The sequence below is a fragment of the Eriocheir sinensis genome, chromosome 30, assembly GCF_024679095.1.
Source record: "Eriocheir sinensis breed Jianghai 21 chromosome 30, ASM2467909v1, whole genome shotgun sequence".
NCBI classification, from domain to species: domain Eukaryota; kingdom Metazoa; phylum Arthropoda; class Malacostraca; order Decapoda; family Varunidae; genus Eriocheir; species Eriocheir sinensis.
Genome location: NC_066538.1, coordinates 16,671,033 through 16,687,262, shown reverse-complemented (window position 1 = coordinate 16,687,262; position 16,230 = coordinate 16,671,033). Strand labels below are relative to the sequence as shown.

At 44.3% G+C, this 16,230-nt stretch overlaps 1 protein-coding gene and 1 long non-coding RNA gene across 6 annotated transcripts in view; one reads left to right on the top strand and one right to left on the bottom strand.

The window, feature by feature from the left end:
* Positions 1–16,230, top strand: part of LOC127005665 (cell adhesion molecule DSCAML1-like) — a 67,891-nt gene that overhangs the window by 39,460 nt on the left and 12,201 nt on the right. Inside the window, exons 16-27 of one of the 2 annotated variants that reach the window (XM_050874752.1) lie at positions 38–117; positions 460–617; positions 2,028–2,045; positions 2,495–2,593; positions 3,419–3,604; positions 4,787–4,905; positions 5,570–5,747; positions 6,420–6,593; positions 7,349–7,551; positions 9,735–9,804; positions 14,475–14,582; positions 15,994–16,134. In XM_050874752.1, coding sequence (XP_050730709.1) covers positions 38–117; positions 460–617; positions 2,028–2,045; positions 2,495–2,593; positions 3,419–3,604; positions 4,787–4,905; positions 5,570–5,747; positions 6,420–6,593; positions 7,349–7,551; positions 9,735–9,804; positions 14,475–14,582; positions 15,994–16,134 — 1,534 coding nt within the window. The remainder of the gene's footprint in view (positions 1–37; positions 118–459; positions 618–2,027; positions 2,046–2,494; positions 2,594–3,418; positions 3,605–4,786; positions 4,906–5,569; positions 5,748–6,419; positions 6,594–7,348; positions 7,552–9,734; positions 9,805–14,474; positions 14,583–15,993; positions 16,135–16,230) is intronic. The other variant, XM_050874753.1, reaches the window with a different exon arrangement.
* On the bottom strand, positions 9,853–14,398 carry LOC127005666 (uncharacterized). Of its 4 annotated transcripts, XR_007758836.1 has the most exons (4): positions 13,879–14,398; positions 12,441–13,639; positions 10,252–12,295; positions 9,853–10,151 (listed from the first exon to the last, which is right to left on the bottom strand). It is a non-coding gene; the product is annotated as an uncharacterized LOC127005666 (long non-coding RNA). The 4 variants fall into 4 exon arrangements; XR_007758834.1 differs by having other exon boundaries at positions 9,853–12,295; XR_007758837.1 differs by having other exon boundaries at positions 9,853–12,295; positions 12,441–13,839; positions 13,920–14,398.

The window sequence follows — 16,230 nt, the reverse complement described above, 5'->3', positions numbered from 1 at the left end:
AATCTCACTCTTTCTCTTTTCTCGTCTCTCCTCGCAGATTGCCGTGTGGGGGGAGGAGCTGCGTCTGGCCTGCCGTGTGGTCGGGAGTCCCACACCCACACGCACATGGACCTTCAAGTAAGCACACACACACACACACGAACGCACGCACTTGGCATATTGTAGTAGTTAGCATCCTTGACACACACACACACACACGTTTTTTGTCTTTTTTTATTCCATTTCCATTTTTGATTAACCTTATCCCATTCTTTATCTATTCAACTTCACCTTCTCCACATCTCCTCCTTTCCATTCCTCATCCGTTCTGTCATCCATGTATCCTGCCTCAGTCCTATCCATCTCTTCCCCATCTCTTCCTTCCCCATTATACCCTCCCATTCCCTTCCACACCCATATCCAACACTCATTGCCTCCCTCACCCATTCCCCTCCTCACCCATCTCGTCATCCCCCACAGTGGCAAGGGCATCCCCCGTAACCAGGGCCGGGTGAAGGAGTACCCCGATGGCAGCCTGCTGGTTTCGGATGTGAAGGCTCGCGACGCAGGGAACTACACTTGTACCACCGCCAACCTGCACGGGTCCGACGCCATCACCTACTCCGTCAACGTGCAGGGTGAGGAAGGGACGAGAGGGAGATGAAGGGAAAGGGAGATAGTGTTCATGATTGTTGAGGAAGAAAGGAAGGAATTAAATGGAAGGTGAATGGATAGAGAGAAATGAAGGAAGGACGGAAGGAGGGGAGGAAGGAAGGCAGGAGGGAGGAAAGGGATATATAGTGTTCATGATTGTTGAGGAAGAAAGGAAGGAATGAAATGGAAGGTGAATGGATAGAGAGGAAGGAAGGAAGGACAGAAGGAGGGGGAGGAGAGGGAAGGAAGGCAAGGGAGGGAGGGAAAGGGAGATATAGTGTTCATGATTGTTGAGGAAGAAAGGAAGGAATGAAATGGAAGGTGAATGGATAGAGAGAAATGAAGGAAGGACGGAAGGAGGGGGAGGAGAGGGAAGGAAGGCAAGGGAGGGAGGGAAAGGGAGATATAGTGTTCATGATTGTTGAGGAAGAAAGGGAGGAAAGAAATGGAAGGTGAATGGATAGAGAGGAAGGAAGGAAGGATGGAAGGAGGGGGGTGAAAAAAGAGAGCGAAAGGAAGAGTTGGTGTTGAGAAAGAAGAGGAGAAGGGAGAGGAAGAAAGGAAGGATGGTTGAGGATGAAGGGAAGCAAGGAGGGAGAGAAAGTCAGTGTTGAGGAAGGAGGGAAGGAAAGAGGAAAGGGAGGTAGGGTGGTGGATGAGGGAGGAAAGAAGGAGAGAGACAGATGGAGAGGAAGGGAGAATGCATGTTTGTTGAGGAAGAAGGAAGAAGGGAAGGGAAAAGAAAAAAGGAAGGATTGTACGAGCATGACTTAAATTCTACAAACTACACACACACACACACACACACACACACACACACACACACACACACACACACACACACACACACACATACACACACTATTAGAATTACTACTAAAAGAAGAAATTACTACTAGGAACACAAGAGGACATAGTAAAAAATTGAGGAAGGGAAGATGCTTGAGAGACATAAAGAAATATAGCTTCCTGCAAAGAAATATAGAGGTTTGGAACAGGCTAAGTGAGGAGGTAGTATCGGCGAGGACTGTGCAAAGCTTTGAGGAAGAGTTGGATAAATGTAGATACGGAGACGGGACCACATGAGCTGTAAAACTACAACTAGGTAAATACACACACACACACACACACACACACACACACACCAGTAACTGCATTGTGGCATAAATAAAACCTGTGCATATCTGATCTCATTCTAAACGTTAACAAAATATTAAAACGAAGATTAAAAATATGGAAACGATCGCACATATTCAGAAGCCTTGATGATGGTGTCTCGGAAGTGCCAGTTGATGTGAGTGGCTTGAGCTTGTTGTTTCAGCCTGGCCTGACCTGACCTGACCTGACCTGCCTCTTGCCCACTTTAAACCTCTCTCTCTCTTTCTTGCATGCAGCCTCCCGGGACCAAGGAGGTAAGTGGCCAACCCTCGTCTGTTGTTATTATTATTATTATTATTATTATTATTATTATTATTATTATTATTATTATTATCATTATTTGAGTTATTGGGATAGTGATATAAATGATTTGCTAGTTATTTACAATGTTATTTTCTTGTAATCATCGAAAACTAGGATTTGTGTATTAAAAACCTATTGTGACTTTTTTTTTCAATGTAATATTTCCTTTTAATAATCTACAAATGGTATATATTTTTTAAAGGTGTAATTTTTTTCAACAACATTCATATATTCTTCTAATCATCTCCAAATTGAGTATCTTATTTTTGGGCTAATATATATTTTTTTACAACACTATTCTTCTTTTTCACTCCACCAAACTCCACATCCTCTTCTCCCTCCCTACTCCACCATTCCCCACATTCTCACTCCACCTCCTCCTCCTCCTCCCGCTCCACAGTTCCGCCGACGCCTCCGCTGGTCTATGTGTCGGACGTGACCTCCTCCACGCTGACGGTGCGATGGCGCTCCACGAACACCGGCGGCGCCCCTATACTGGGTGGGTGTTAGTTTGGGTTAAGGGGTTTGACGGCAGGGTTGGGTACTGTCTGGTGTTGTTTTTTTATTTATTTATTTATTTATTTATTTAATTATTTTTTTTAATTTCCATGCTTTTCTATTTTCTTTCATATGTGTCTTGCTCTCTCTCTCTGTTTCTCTATTCATATCTTCATCTATTCATCAATCTCTTACATGTTCTTTCATAATGTCTGTCTGCTTATTTCTCTATCTATTTCCATTCACCCCTTGTTTCTTTCATACCCATTTCTCTCTTTTCCGATACCCTACGCCCCTGTCCACTCAGCAGTGAATGGGTACCAGGTATTAATCAGGGGTTGTGTCCCATCTCCTGTGATCTGTTCCCTTCTCCTATAATTCCTTCCCCGTTTGTCTCTCTCCGGCATATGACCACAGATGTTGCACCGACTAAACAAAACTTTCCAACTTTTTCCTCTGTTCAGTCCCTTATGCCTACTCCCCTGACTACATCAAGGCTTTTATTTTTTTACCACTTATCCCTACCATTGTATCTTTTTAGTTTCCTAGTGCTACTTACACATGTATCCTTAATTGTATAATCACACTCTGTACTGCCTGGGGGTTGGGATGGCATGTTTCTCCCTTCTCCTTTGTTGTTTACTTGCAACGATAAATTATCAATCAATCAATCTCCCAGTCTGTCTATCAACTTATTCATGTTCACTCTTTTCATCTTCCACGACCATCTTTTTCTCTTTCTTCCTGTTCATTTACATTTATCAATCCATCCACCCTCTATACTCCACACCCCAATTCATCCCTCACTACCATCCACCTCCACCAGGCTACTACCTCCACGAGAAGCGGGAGTTCGGGGAGTGGCAGCGCGTGGAAGTGCCGGAGGATGCGGACTCCTACACGCTGACGGGCCTTCAGTGCGGCACGCGTTACCAGGTGTATGTGACAGCCTTCAACCACGTGGGCGCCTCCCAACCCAGCGAGGCCATACCCACCAAGACACTGGGCAGAGGTAACGGACAAGGGGAAAGAGCAAGGAGGGCAGTTGAAGAGTGACATATGGAAAGGGAGATAGAGGGAATGAACATGATTGAGGAAGGATGGAAGGAGATTGATGGAAAGGGAGGAAAGAAGAAAAAGGGAGGTGAAAGGGAAGGAAGAAAGGGAGAGTTAAGACGTTCGGCAGAGGTAATGGACGAGAGGGAAAGAGAAGGGAGGGCAGATGAAGAATGAGAGATGAAAAGGGAGGCAGAGGGAAAGAGCTTGATTGAGGAAGGATGGAAGGAGATAGATGGAAAGGGAGGAAAGAAGAAAAAGGGAGGTGAAAGGGGAGGGAGAAAGGGAGAGTTGGAAAGGTAGACAGAGGGAGAGAGAATGATTTAGGAAGGATGGAAGGTGAAGGGAAAGGGAGGTGAAAGGGGAGGAAGAAAAGGAGAGCTGATGTTGAGGAAAAAAGAGATGGGCAAAGGGAGAGGAAAGAAGGGAACATGTTGGTGTTTGAGGATGAAGGGAAGGAAGCAAGGGGAGAGGGAGAGAGGGTGTTATGAAGAAAGGAAGGAGAGAGAGATGAAGAGAGATAGTGAAAGGGAAGTTGGTAGTTAAGAATAAAGGAGAGAGTTGAAGAGAGAGGAATGAGAAAAGCATGGGGACGGCTTTGTTTTCTGTATTTATTCTGTGATTCTTGTTTTAAATGCTTTAGAATGTCAACTTCGAATTAGTTTTGAGTGTTCAATCCACCAAGACACTGGGCAGAGGTATCAAGAGAGACAGTTTCAAGGGAGAGGGACAATATTTGTTTACTATTTTGTTCTGTGCTTCATGTATAATTAAGATGCTGTAGAATGTCAGTTACATGCTGATCAATTTAACATCAGACCGTAAATACGGGACATATTTTCAGTATTACACAGATCTTTTCTATTTTCTATTTTATACACTCCACGTAATGGTGAGGCAAGCCTGTCAAACAAAAAACTGATATTCTTAATAGTTGGCAGTTGAATAGTCCGCTTTTCTTTTCTTTCTTTTCTTTCTTTGTTCACTACACTTTGATGGAAGGGGAAGAATAAGCGCATCTGTTTTTTTTTTCATTCTTTTATAGAAGGTTCATGTTTTTTGCCAACAATACATATTACTTTAAGGATCCCATCTTCTTCCTTCCTCTCCTTCCCGTCCTCACTCCCTCCTCCCCCAGAGCCCATTGTGCCGGCCCAGTCCTCGCTGCTGCGCGTCAACGTCACGTACATCTCTCTGAACCTGGCGGCCTGGCTGGATGGCGGCTGCCCAATCACATCGATGGTGGTGGAGTACAAGGTGGGTGATGGGAGACACGGGTGATGCTGGATGATGTGGTGCTGGGTGACAGTGGTTATCAAATCAATGTAAATTCCTCTTTATTTGGTAACATTGTCTGTTTTCTCCTTAATTCTTTCTTTTCCTTTGCTTTTCCATTTATTTACCACCTCAAACGCTCCTTAACATCCATGTTATCTCCCCTATTCATTTTCTCACTCTCCCATTCCCTCATTCTCTCATTCTCTTCACTCTTTTCTGCCATCTGTTTCTCTCCTACCTTATTCATTCTTCTTTCCCCAATGTTTCTGTTGTATCTACCTAGCACTTCTAACACTCCTGAACATGAATTCTGTCTCTCCTATTCATTCACGCCCTCTCTCATTCTCTCCACTCTTTCTTGCTTTCTATTTCTGTCCTTTTCTACTACCTTTTTTCTTCTTTTCTCAGTGCTTCTGTATCTACCAACACTTCTAACAGTACCTAACATCCATTCTCTCTCTCTTATTCATTCACGCCCTCTCTCATTTCCTTATTCTCCCACTCCACTCTTTCCTGCTATCTGTTTCTGTCCTTATCTACTACCTTACTCCTCCTTCCTTTCCCTTTGCTTTCATATCTAGCCAATACTTCCAACGGTCCCTAACATCCATTCTCTCTCTCTCTCTCTCTCTCCCTCTCTCAGGAACGTGACAAAAGCTCGTGGACGCTGGTGTCAAATCACGTGCGGTGGGACAACACGAGTGAGTTCCTGGTGCTGGACCTTAAGCCCGCCCACCACTACACCCTCAGAGTCACCGCCCACAACTCCGCCGGCTCCTCGGTCGCCACTTACCCCTTCACCACCCTCACACATCTCGGAGGTAAGGATCTGTAAACCTATCTATCTATCTATGTAAATATGTCTTCTCTATCTACCAATCTATCAGAACCTAAATCCTGTCCATCTATCTAAATATATCATCTCTATGTATCAATTTTTCTAAACCTATCTTCTATCTGTCTTTGTAAATTTATCATCAGTCTCTTTGTCTGTCCTCCTGTCTCATTTTTTGTCTAAATTGAAATCTATTGCCTGTTTATCTTTAAGTCTGTCTTCTATTTTTCCCTATTTATATCTCTAATCTTATCTCCTTTCCATAAATAATAACTCATTTATCTGTAAACCTTTCTTCTCTCCATATATCTAAGCCTATTTGCTATATACCTTCCCCTATTTATCTCTAAGCCTATCTTCTTTCTATAAATCTAAACCTCTTCTCTATCTTGACTATCTTCCCCTCCCAGCCAAGTTTTTCTCATTCTCTATCCAGCAATTTCTCCACCCAAAACTGACCTCTCTTTTGGCCACTCTTCACTTTTATCTTTTTTTAGGAGCAGCGTTTAGCGGACTTTTGTTTTTCTACACTTTTTTTCTGCCCTTGAGCTGCTTCCTTTCCTGTAAAAAAAATAAATAAATAAATCTATCTAAACTTATCTTCTATCTCTATGTACCTCTGTAACTTAACCCTATTCCCCCCCCTCCTTCCCCCCAGCCACCTTGTCCCCCGAGTTGATGGTTCACGACCGCGCCGGGGCCGTTCCGTGGTACCTGGACTCCCATGTGCTTGTGGCGGTGGTGGTGGCCTGCATCCTCGTCCTGCTCGCGGTGTGTGTGGCCGTCGCCTACACCTGCCGCCGGACCAACACGCACACACAGACGTACAAGGGTGAGTGTGGGTATTTACCTAGTTGTGGTTTTACAGGGCCTGGGCTTACGCTCGTGTGGTCCCGTCTCCATATCTGTATTTGTCCAACTTTTCCTTAAAACTTTGCACACTCTTCGCCGATAATACATCCTCACTTAGTCTGTTCCAAACCTCTATATTTCTTTATGTCTCTCAAGCATCTTCCCTTCCTCATTTTTTAACTGTGTGTGTGTGTGTGTGATGTCAATTTTCTGATTATTCGTCTAGTTCATCGTTGATATTCCCTTCCTTTTCATTTATATATCTTTCATCTTTTTTCTTTCTTTCCATCTGTCTTAAACTTCCTCCACTCTATTGCTGTTTCTGTTTCCCTATTTCTGTCCTTATCCATGACCTCATTCTTCGTATTCATTATTCTTTTATCAACCTATATTTCTAATGCTTGAGTTTTTTCCCTTCTTTCCATTCATTCCTTTTATTCAGTTATCTCATTCTTCCTTTCCATTTGTTTCTATACACCATTTATTTTCAGTATTGGGCGTCTTATACTTTTTCCTCTTTTTACCTTAATTCTCATTCACTCAGCTTTCACTCTTCTATAATCTTACATCTCTCTGCAAATTCATTTACTTTTCTTTGCATACCGTATATCTTATCTACGTCAACTCTATCTTTCTGTATCCATCTCTTTATCTATCCATTTATCACCATCAAAACCATTCTTCTATCTGTCAACAAAAACTCACATCGTCCTCTTTTACCTTCTTCCTAAGCAGCGGAGGTCAACCACGTACACAACGACCTCACTCCTGACTCTGGCCTGACCTCGGAGACTCTGCTAGGCGGCCGCAGCTTGGAGATCCTGGAGGCGTACACTCCCTCCACCCTCCCACTGGGCTCCTACGACGAGATCTCCCCGTACGCCACCTTCAGAATGCCGGGGGAAAGCAAGACCCCGCCCCCGCCACCCTTGCCTTCGGTTAGTACATAGGAGCCGTTTACATTAGGTTGGGTGTGTTAGGTTAGGTATGTTAGGTTAGATTAGGCTAGGCTAGGTTGGGTATATCAGGTTAGGTTAGGTTAAGTTAGGTTGGTATGTTATGTTGGATCAGGTTAGGATAGGTTGGGTATGTTAGGTTAGGTGAAGTTGGTATGTTATGTTGGGTCAGGTTAGGATAGGTTGGGTATGTTAGGTTAGGTGAAGTTGGTATGTTATGTTGGGTCAGGTTAGGATAGGTTGGGTATGTTAGGTTAGGTTAGGTTACTTTAGATAGTGATTGCTGGAAATAGATAAAAGAAAAAAAAGGAAAGGATGTTTGGGTATAGAAAGAAAGAGAAGAAAAGGATGCTGGGTATAGAAAGATAGGAAGAAAGAGAAGATAAGAAAGAATGTTTGGGTATAGAAAGAAAGAGAAGAAAAGGATGCTGGGTATAGAAAGATAGAAAGAAAGAGAAGATAAGAAAGGATGCTGGGTACAGAAAGAAAGAAAAAGAAAAGGGAGAAACAAAGAAAATTCAGAGTTGTCTTATCAGGAAAACTTTGTGTGTGTGTATGTGTGTGTGTGTGTGTGTGTGTGTGTGTGTGTGTGTGTGTGTGACTAATTGCCCTGCAGGAGGAATTTGTAAGAGTGAAACAAATTGTGTTGGAAGAGTGTTTGTGAATTGAATGCAAACAAGAGACAAACAGAGAGAAAGAGAGAGATAGAGAGACAGACAGACAGAGAGAGAGAGAGAGAGAGAGAGAGAGAGAGAGAGAGAGAAGGAAAGATTATGACAAGGGACAGAAATGAATGCTGAGAATGATAGCGACAAATATGAAGAGAGAGAGAGAGAGAGAGAGAGAGAATTTTCATATAAGTTGAATTTATTTATTACTTCACTTTTTCTTACATATTTTGGGATGCCATTACATATTGATTTATTCTGCCTTAATGATTCTATTCTTTTATTAAATTTACTGTTGTCTTAAGTTATGTGTTTATCAGTTGTATCATATTCTAAGTTTTTTTTTTTTTTTTTTTTTTTTTTTGCTTGAATCTCCGGAGTATTAAAATCCCACCACCGATTTACGTTTATCCTCTGCCTGTGTTTATTTATGCTGCCTTTATTTGTTTTTCTTCTTTTTGAACAGTCACACATTCAGTCCATTTTATTTCCATTTTTGTCATGTCTCACTTTACCTCTTTTTTGTTTCTGTGCATGTTTTAATTTTGTTTATGTTTTCTTCTTTGTGAGCAGTTATTCATTCAGTAGATATTATTTCCATTTTCATCATGTCTGAGTTTTATAATACTCTGTGCATTTTGTTTTATCCATTAATTTTATCTCTTTATCTTGTTTATTTTTCTCTTAATTTCCTTTTCTCTTTTTTGAACAGTTATATAGTACATGCACACTTATTTCCATTCTCAGCAAGTTTAACCTGGTAGCAGCAGGGATCATGTTTCTTAATGGTCCCTCCAAGCGCGAAAAATGAGAAAAAAATCACCCCTCACACAAACCATGTCATAATATATATCAAAGCATTTGTGATCAGATTATGTAGCATCTATTTTGGGGGGTTTAAATCATGGCACAAATTTGGCCCATCGCTGCTACACGGTAAAGCCACAGATTTGGCCCATCGCTGGTACACGGTAAAGACACAAATTTGGCCCGTCGCTGCTACACGGTAAAGCCACAAATTTGGTCCGTCGCTGGTACACGGTAAAGCCACAAATTTGGCCCGTCGCTGCTACTGGGTTAATTTCTCCTCAGTGCGTTCTTTCATCTTATTTACGTTTTCTTGATATCCTTTTTGTGCGTTTTTATCTTGTTCATGTTTTCATCACTTCCTCTCTTCCTATTTGAACACTTTTATAGTCGGTTCATATTTATTTCCATTTTCATCATATATAATTTTACCTCCATGTATTTTGTGTTATCTATTTAATTTTACCTCTGTGCATTTTGTTATGTTATTTGTTTTCTTCATTTCTTTTCATATTATTTCCAGTTTTCATCATGTTTAATTTTACCGACATGTATTTTGTGTTCGTTTAATTTTTACCTCTGTGTTTTATGTTACCCACTCCTTGTTTCCTTGGCTGCGTGTGTTTACGAGTGTGTGTTTCTCGGTAGCGAGGAGAGCTGCCCGCCACTCTCAAGCCCTCCCTCCCACAGCCCGACGTGAGCCTGGCCGACTCCACCTACTCCCGGGTGAAGCGCAAGTGTCCGCCAAGCCAAGACGGAGGTGAGATCCCCCAGCAAGAGCCTCACTGCGCCCTCCACCCCTGCTGAGACACCCATGACCCCCGCCCTCACCCCTAACCTAAGCCCCGTACCCCGACCTTTGCCAGTCACTCCGCTAACCTAACCTAACTGACATATTGCCAGTCACACCCCAGCCTAACCTAACCCCCATACCCCAACCAATGCCAGTCAGACCCTCACCCCTAACCTAACCCCTGTACCCAGACCTTTGCCAGACTTATCCCCAGCCTAACCTAACCTAACCCCAGTACCCAGACCTTTGCCCGTCTTATCCCCCGCCTAACCTGACCTAACTAATACATTGCCAGTCACACCCATACCTCTAACCTAACCCCCATATCCTATCCCATTGCCAGTCACTCCGCTTACCTAACCTAACCTAACCTAACCTAACTGACACATTGCCAGTCACACCCATACCTCTAACCTAACCCCCATATCCCATCCCATTGCCAGTCACACCCATACCCCTAACCTAACACCCCTATCCCAACCCATTGCCACTCACACCTATACCCCTAACCTAACTGACACATTGCCAGTTATACCACCAACCTAACCTAAGTGACCCAAGCTCCTCACCCATACCCTGACACATTGCCAGTCACCCATACCCCTAACCTAAGTCCCATACCACAACCATTGCCAGTCACATCCTTAACCTAACCTAACTGACATGTATCCAGTCACACTCCTTGTCCAGTCTCACCCAAGCCCTGTATCCCAAACCATTGCCAGTCACATCCTAACCTAACCTAACTGACATGTATCCAGTCACACTCCTTACCCAGTCTCACCTAATCCCTGTATCCCAGTCACATCCATCCCCATCCTAACCTAGCTGACCCATATCCAGTCATCCCAAGTCCTCCATGCCCCATATCCTTCCCTCTAGCCCATACTCACATTCCTTACCCATCCTCTATCCTTCTAATCCATGTCCTAATCCAGAAAAGACATCACACCTTCCCCTGACATCCTTATCCATGTCTGTTAACCCCAGCCAGGCAGTATTCCTATCCTTTACCTCCTCTCCATATCCTAAAACATATAACCTTTCCCATGTCCTCAAGCCCATATCCTTATCCTTAGTTATCCTCCCTTGCCCACATTCCATATTTATCCATTCCCTGGCTCCCCATACCCCCCAGTCCCTGTACCCACTAAGACCCACCCACAGTACACCCACACCACACACCCTCTGCTTACTGTCACCCTGAAGCCACACCCACACACTGCCTCCACACCCCAGCCACCTCACACACCGCCACACAGCCCAGCCACAGTCCTTGCTTCTCACTGCACATTCACTGTTTATTTTCCTTGCATTCTCATTTTGGTGTGTTCTTCCTCTCACGGCTGCAGCTTGTCCTTCTCACATACACAGACATACACTTGAGATACGCTGGAAACACAAGAAGTCAAGGAGAGAAATTGTGGTGCTTGAGAGATATCGTGAAACTGTCCTCATTCTGGTGTGTTCTTCTCCTCACTACTGCACTTTGTCATCCTCAAATAGGTAAATACATACACAGACATACATTAGAGATACGTACACTAGAAACACAAGAAGTCAAGGAGAGAAATTGTGGTGCTTGAGAGATATCACAAAACTATACTCATTCTGGTGTGTTCTTCCCCTCACTACTGCACTTTGTCATCCTCAAATAGGTAAATACATACACAGACATACATTAGAGATACGTACACTAGAAACACAAGAAGTCAAGGAGAGAAATTGTGGTGCTTGAGAGATATTGTGAAACTGTCCTCATTCTGGTGTGTTCTTCCCCTCACTGCTCCACTTGGTCATTCACACACACATATACATTAGAAACACACAAGAAATACACGATAAACACAAGTGGTCATGGAAAGAAATTGACGTTCCTGAGAGATATCACGAAACACAGCTTTCCTCACAGACACATTGACGCTGAGAATGATCTTTAACCCGGTAGCTGCGGGGATCATGTTTCTTAAAGGCCCCTCTAAGCGAGCAAAATGAGAAAAAATCATCACTCGCGCAAACCATTTCATAATATATATCAACGCGTTTGTGATCAGTTTATGCATCATCTATTTTGGGGGGTTTATATCATGGCAGAAATGTGGCCCGTCGCTGCTACCAGGTTAACAAATGAATATGTGGTGCAGAGTAAGTTAGGGCGGACAAACACTTTTATATCTCAGAGAACGCAAACAGAATCTACAACTACATGAACTACAAATATAAATACAAACTCGATACTGTTTTTCTCTCGTCTCTTGTCACACTCTAACACACATACACACACACCCTACTCCCTCCCACCCTTGGCCTTACCTAACACCCCTTTCCCTCCTAACAGAATCTACAACTACATGAACTACAAATATAAATACAAACTCGATACTATTTTTCTCTCGTCTTTTGTCACACTCTAACAAACATACACACACACCCTACCCCCTCCCACCCTTGGCCTTACCTAACACCCCCTCCCTTCCTTCCTCCCCCCTAGTGAGCTAACAGGATGACCTCACTGGCCCACCTGACCTGACCTGCTGTGAACACTTGGCACTCAGGATCAAAATTCACTCCTCCCCACCCCCACCCCCCACCCTTGGCCTTACCTAACACCCCCTCCCCTCCTTCCTCCCCCCCTAGTGAGCTAACAGGATGACCTCACTGGCCCACCTGACCTGACCTGCTGTGAACAATTGGCACTCAGGATCAAAATTCACCCCTCACCCCCCCCCCCCTGACCTCCCTCCACCACCACCACCACCACCACCCTCAAAAACTCCCCCTTCTATCATATAAGTTACCAGAGCATAGTAATTATATATATTTTTATAGTAAATTTAATGAATAAAGACACTCCTATAGACTAATGCTCGCCGGGGTGGCTGGCGTCTACCGGGTCACCCCTGGCGTAGGTTGAGTTAAGTTCCATCTAGTAGAGTACCCCCTTAAGCACTGACTCCCAATACGCCAGTGCAGGCCAGTCAGTCCAGCCCATAGCCCTCCTCCATTGCCTTGCTCCTACTCCTACCCTCCTCCTCCTCCTCCTCCTCCTCCTCCTCCTCTCCTAGTTAGACCTTCCCTCCTCCTTCTCTTCCTCTCCTAGTTACACCCTTCCTCCTCCTCCTCCTCCTTTCCTATTAATGCATTCTCCTCATCCCCATTTCTCTTCTCTTAGTTCACCTTTTCCATAGTTTTGTCAAGCATGGTGAATTTTAACATAACCTTATCCATATTATTTTGTATATATTCTCCTCCTTTCCTATCCCCTTCACTCCAGCGACGCCATCACCGTGTGGAAAGAGTTAGTCCTCCTCTAATCCTCTTAATCCTCCTCCATTTCCTCTTAATCCTCTTCTAAGCCTTTTAAGAGGAAATGGAAGATGGACTAAGAGGAATTAAGAGGAGGATTGAGAGGTTTAGAAGAGGCCAATGTTTGCGTCACGGATAGAAAGGGCTATTTACACCTTATCCTCAACTCCATTTCTTCCCCCTCCTCCTCCTCCTTCTCCTCTTAGTTCAACTTTTCCCCAGTTTTTTTCACATATGGTAACAACTTAATCTTGTCCTCATTATTTTGTACATATTCTCCTCCTTTTTCCCCCTTTGTTGTCCTCTTTATAATTTCCCTCCTCCTCCTCCTCCTCCTCCTCCTCCTTTTTTCCCCTTTGTTGTCCTCTTTATCATTCTCCTCCTCCTCTTCATTTGTCCTCCTCCTCTTCCTCCAACCTATTCCTCAACTGCATGATCCACTACTGATGAAGACTAACCTTGCTCCTCTTCCTTTTCCTCCTCCTCTTCCTCCAACCTATTCCTCAACTGCATGACCCACTAATGATAAAGACTAACCTTGCTCCTCTTCCTTTTCCTCCTCCTCTTCCTCCAACCAATTCCTCAACTGCATGATCCACTACTGATGAAGACTAACCTTGCTCCTCTTCCTTTGTCCTCCTCCTCTTCCTCCAACCAATTCCTCAACTGCATGACCCACTACTGATGAAAACTAACCTTGCTCCTCTTCCTTTGTCCTCCTCCTCTTCCTCCAACCAATTCCTCAACTGCATGATCCACTACTGATGAAGACTAACCTTGCTCCTCTTCCTTTTCCTCCTCCTCTTCCTTCTCCTCCTCCTTCCCTCAGTCGGTGGTCCTTGGATAGAGACCCCACCACCACCACCACCACCACCTTCCTAAGATACTCCACAAGACCAAGAGTACGTTATCCTTTATAAAACCACCACCACCACTACTTCCTCCACCAACCACTCCTTGCTGCATCCACCACCAGCAACCACCCAACTAACCACTTCCACCTCCTCTACCACCACCACCACCCTGCTGTAACCACCACCACTACTACTGCGACCAGGCCCCACCACCACCACCACCACCACCACTAGACCACCCTGCTTGCATGCTGAACCTAACAGGCCTTTGGAGACGGGCTCATGGCTGTCTGGCTGGCCCACTGGCTGGCTGGCTAGTTGGCTGTCTGGCTAGCTGACTGGTTAGCTGTTTGGCTATCTGGCTGACTGACTGTCTTGCTGCCTGAATGACTGGCTAGTCCGTTATGGCTGGCCGGTTGACTGGCTGGCCGGCTCCCTGCCCCCGGCCGCCCACACTCAAGTGGCCGCATTTTCCAGGCGTTCCCAACTCCTCCCGCCCCGCCCAGAGTGAACACACGTACGAGAAGGCTCCCAAGGGGCCCAAGGGTAAGGGAGCAGCCCGGGGACCCAACGGCAACGAGAAAGGTACGTCTTGAAGGATCTTGCCGGCTGTGTGTGGCTGTGTGTGGATGGTCAGGCCGCAGGGAAGGTAAATAAAGAGAGAATAAGCTTATCACTGTGTATGGTGTGGATATGTACAGAGCTTGATGAGGACCAGGTGGTGAGGCTGCACTGAATGGGTGACGTGAGGATGAGTCTGTCCTTGGCATGAGTCTGAGGTGGATGCAAAGCCTGGCACCTGAGTTGGGGCTTTGCAGCAACACTGCACATCCTGTCTTCACACCATCTCAACATTTTAGAAGATATCAATTACCTCTTGAGTGACAGTAGTATACCATAGTGAAACCAGACTGGCGAGATCATTTTTATGTTGGTTCCACGAGTCTTTTCCTCCCTGGTGCTCTGCCACACGGCCCCAACACCTAGCTTTTCCTCTCATATGTTACCTGTACCTAACATATCATCACCTTCGTAAACAGACCACCTAAGTCATTATTTTCTACTTTACAGGAAATCAGAAAAGAACTGTCATCATCTCATTTGGCTTAACCCGGTAACAGCAGGGATCATGTTTCTTAATGGTCCCTCTAAGCGAGAAAAATTAGAAAAAATCATCACTCACACAAACCATTTCATAATATATATCAAAGCATTTGTGATTAGTTTATTTATCATCTATTTTGGGGGGTTTATATCATGGCACAAATTTAGCCCGTCACTGCTACACGGTAAAGCCACAAATTTGGCCCGTCGCTGCTACTAGGTTAAGGTTTAGGCAGAAATGAAAAGGCCAATTCTAGGACACTCAAACCCTGAATGACGAAGGCAACTGTACAAAAATGGGCGTCACATGCTGGAAAATTGATGTAGACAAAAACCTGGAAATCACTGAAAAATGACTAAGGCAATTATTTTATGAGGGTGACGATAAAGTAGTTTCATCGTGTTAAGTATAAATAATCAGCCCCTTGATGTTATTTTTTCTCGTTTCTTCATCTTTTCCCTTCCTTATGCTCTGAACTATAATGATTAAAAAAGAAAAGTGTGGCAGAGCTTGGGGAGGAAAGGACTCACGGAAACCATTGCAAACACAGTCTCGCCAATCTGGTCTCACTATAATAAATTTTGTCACTGGTTGCAACTTTTTTTATATACATACCAGTGGACCAAGGTTTACAATATCTTGAGTAGTGTATCTTTGCTTCACCACAACACTAAAACATTGCTTGGAATGGTCTGGGTGTGGAGGTAATTACAAGGGGACATGACCATAAACTGAGGAAAATGCAAAGAGAGAGAATTTAGGCATTTTGAGGGATTTTTTTTTCTTCCTCCTCCTCCTCCAATCTTTAGTTACATGAATTCTGGGAAATCACACACACACACACACACACACACACACACACACACGTCTCACCCTCCCACCCCCCCACAGGAACAGCCAGCAAGGAGGCGAGTGGCTCTTCCGTCACCTCCGTCAGCTCCAACCACGAGGAGCTGGTGCGTGCCTACCATGCCCACAGCCACACCAACGGCGGCCCAACCACACCCGAGTCTGGCCGCAGGAACAAGTGTGGTAAGTGATAGAAAAGTAGAATCAGAAGGAAAGAAATTGAAGATGGAAAAGATGCAGGAGGAGGACAATCAACTTACATATCAATCACTCTTTAAC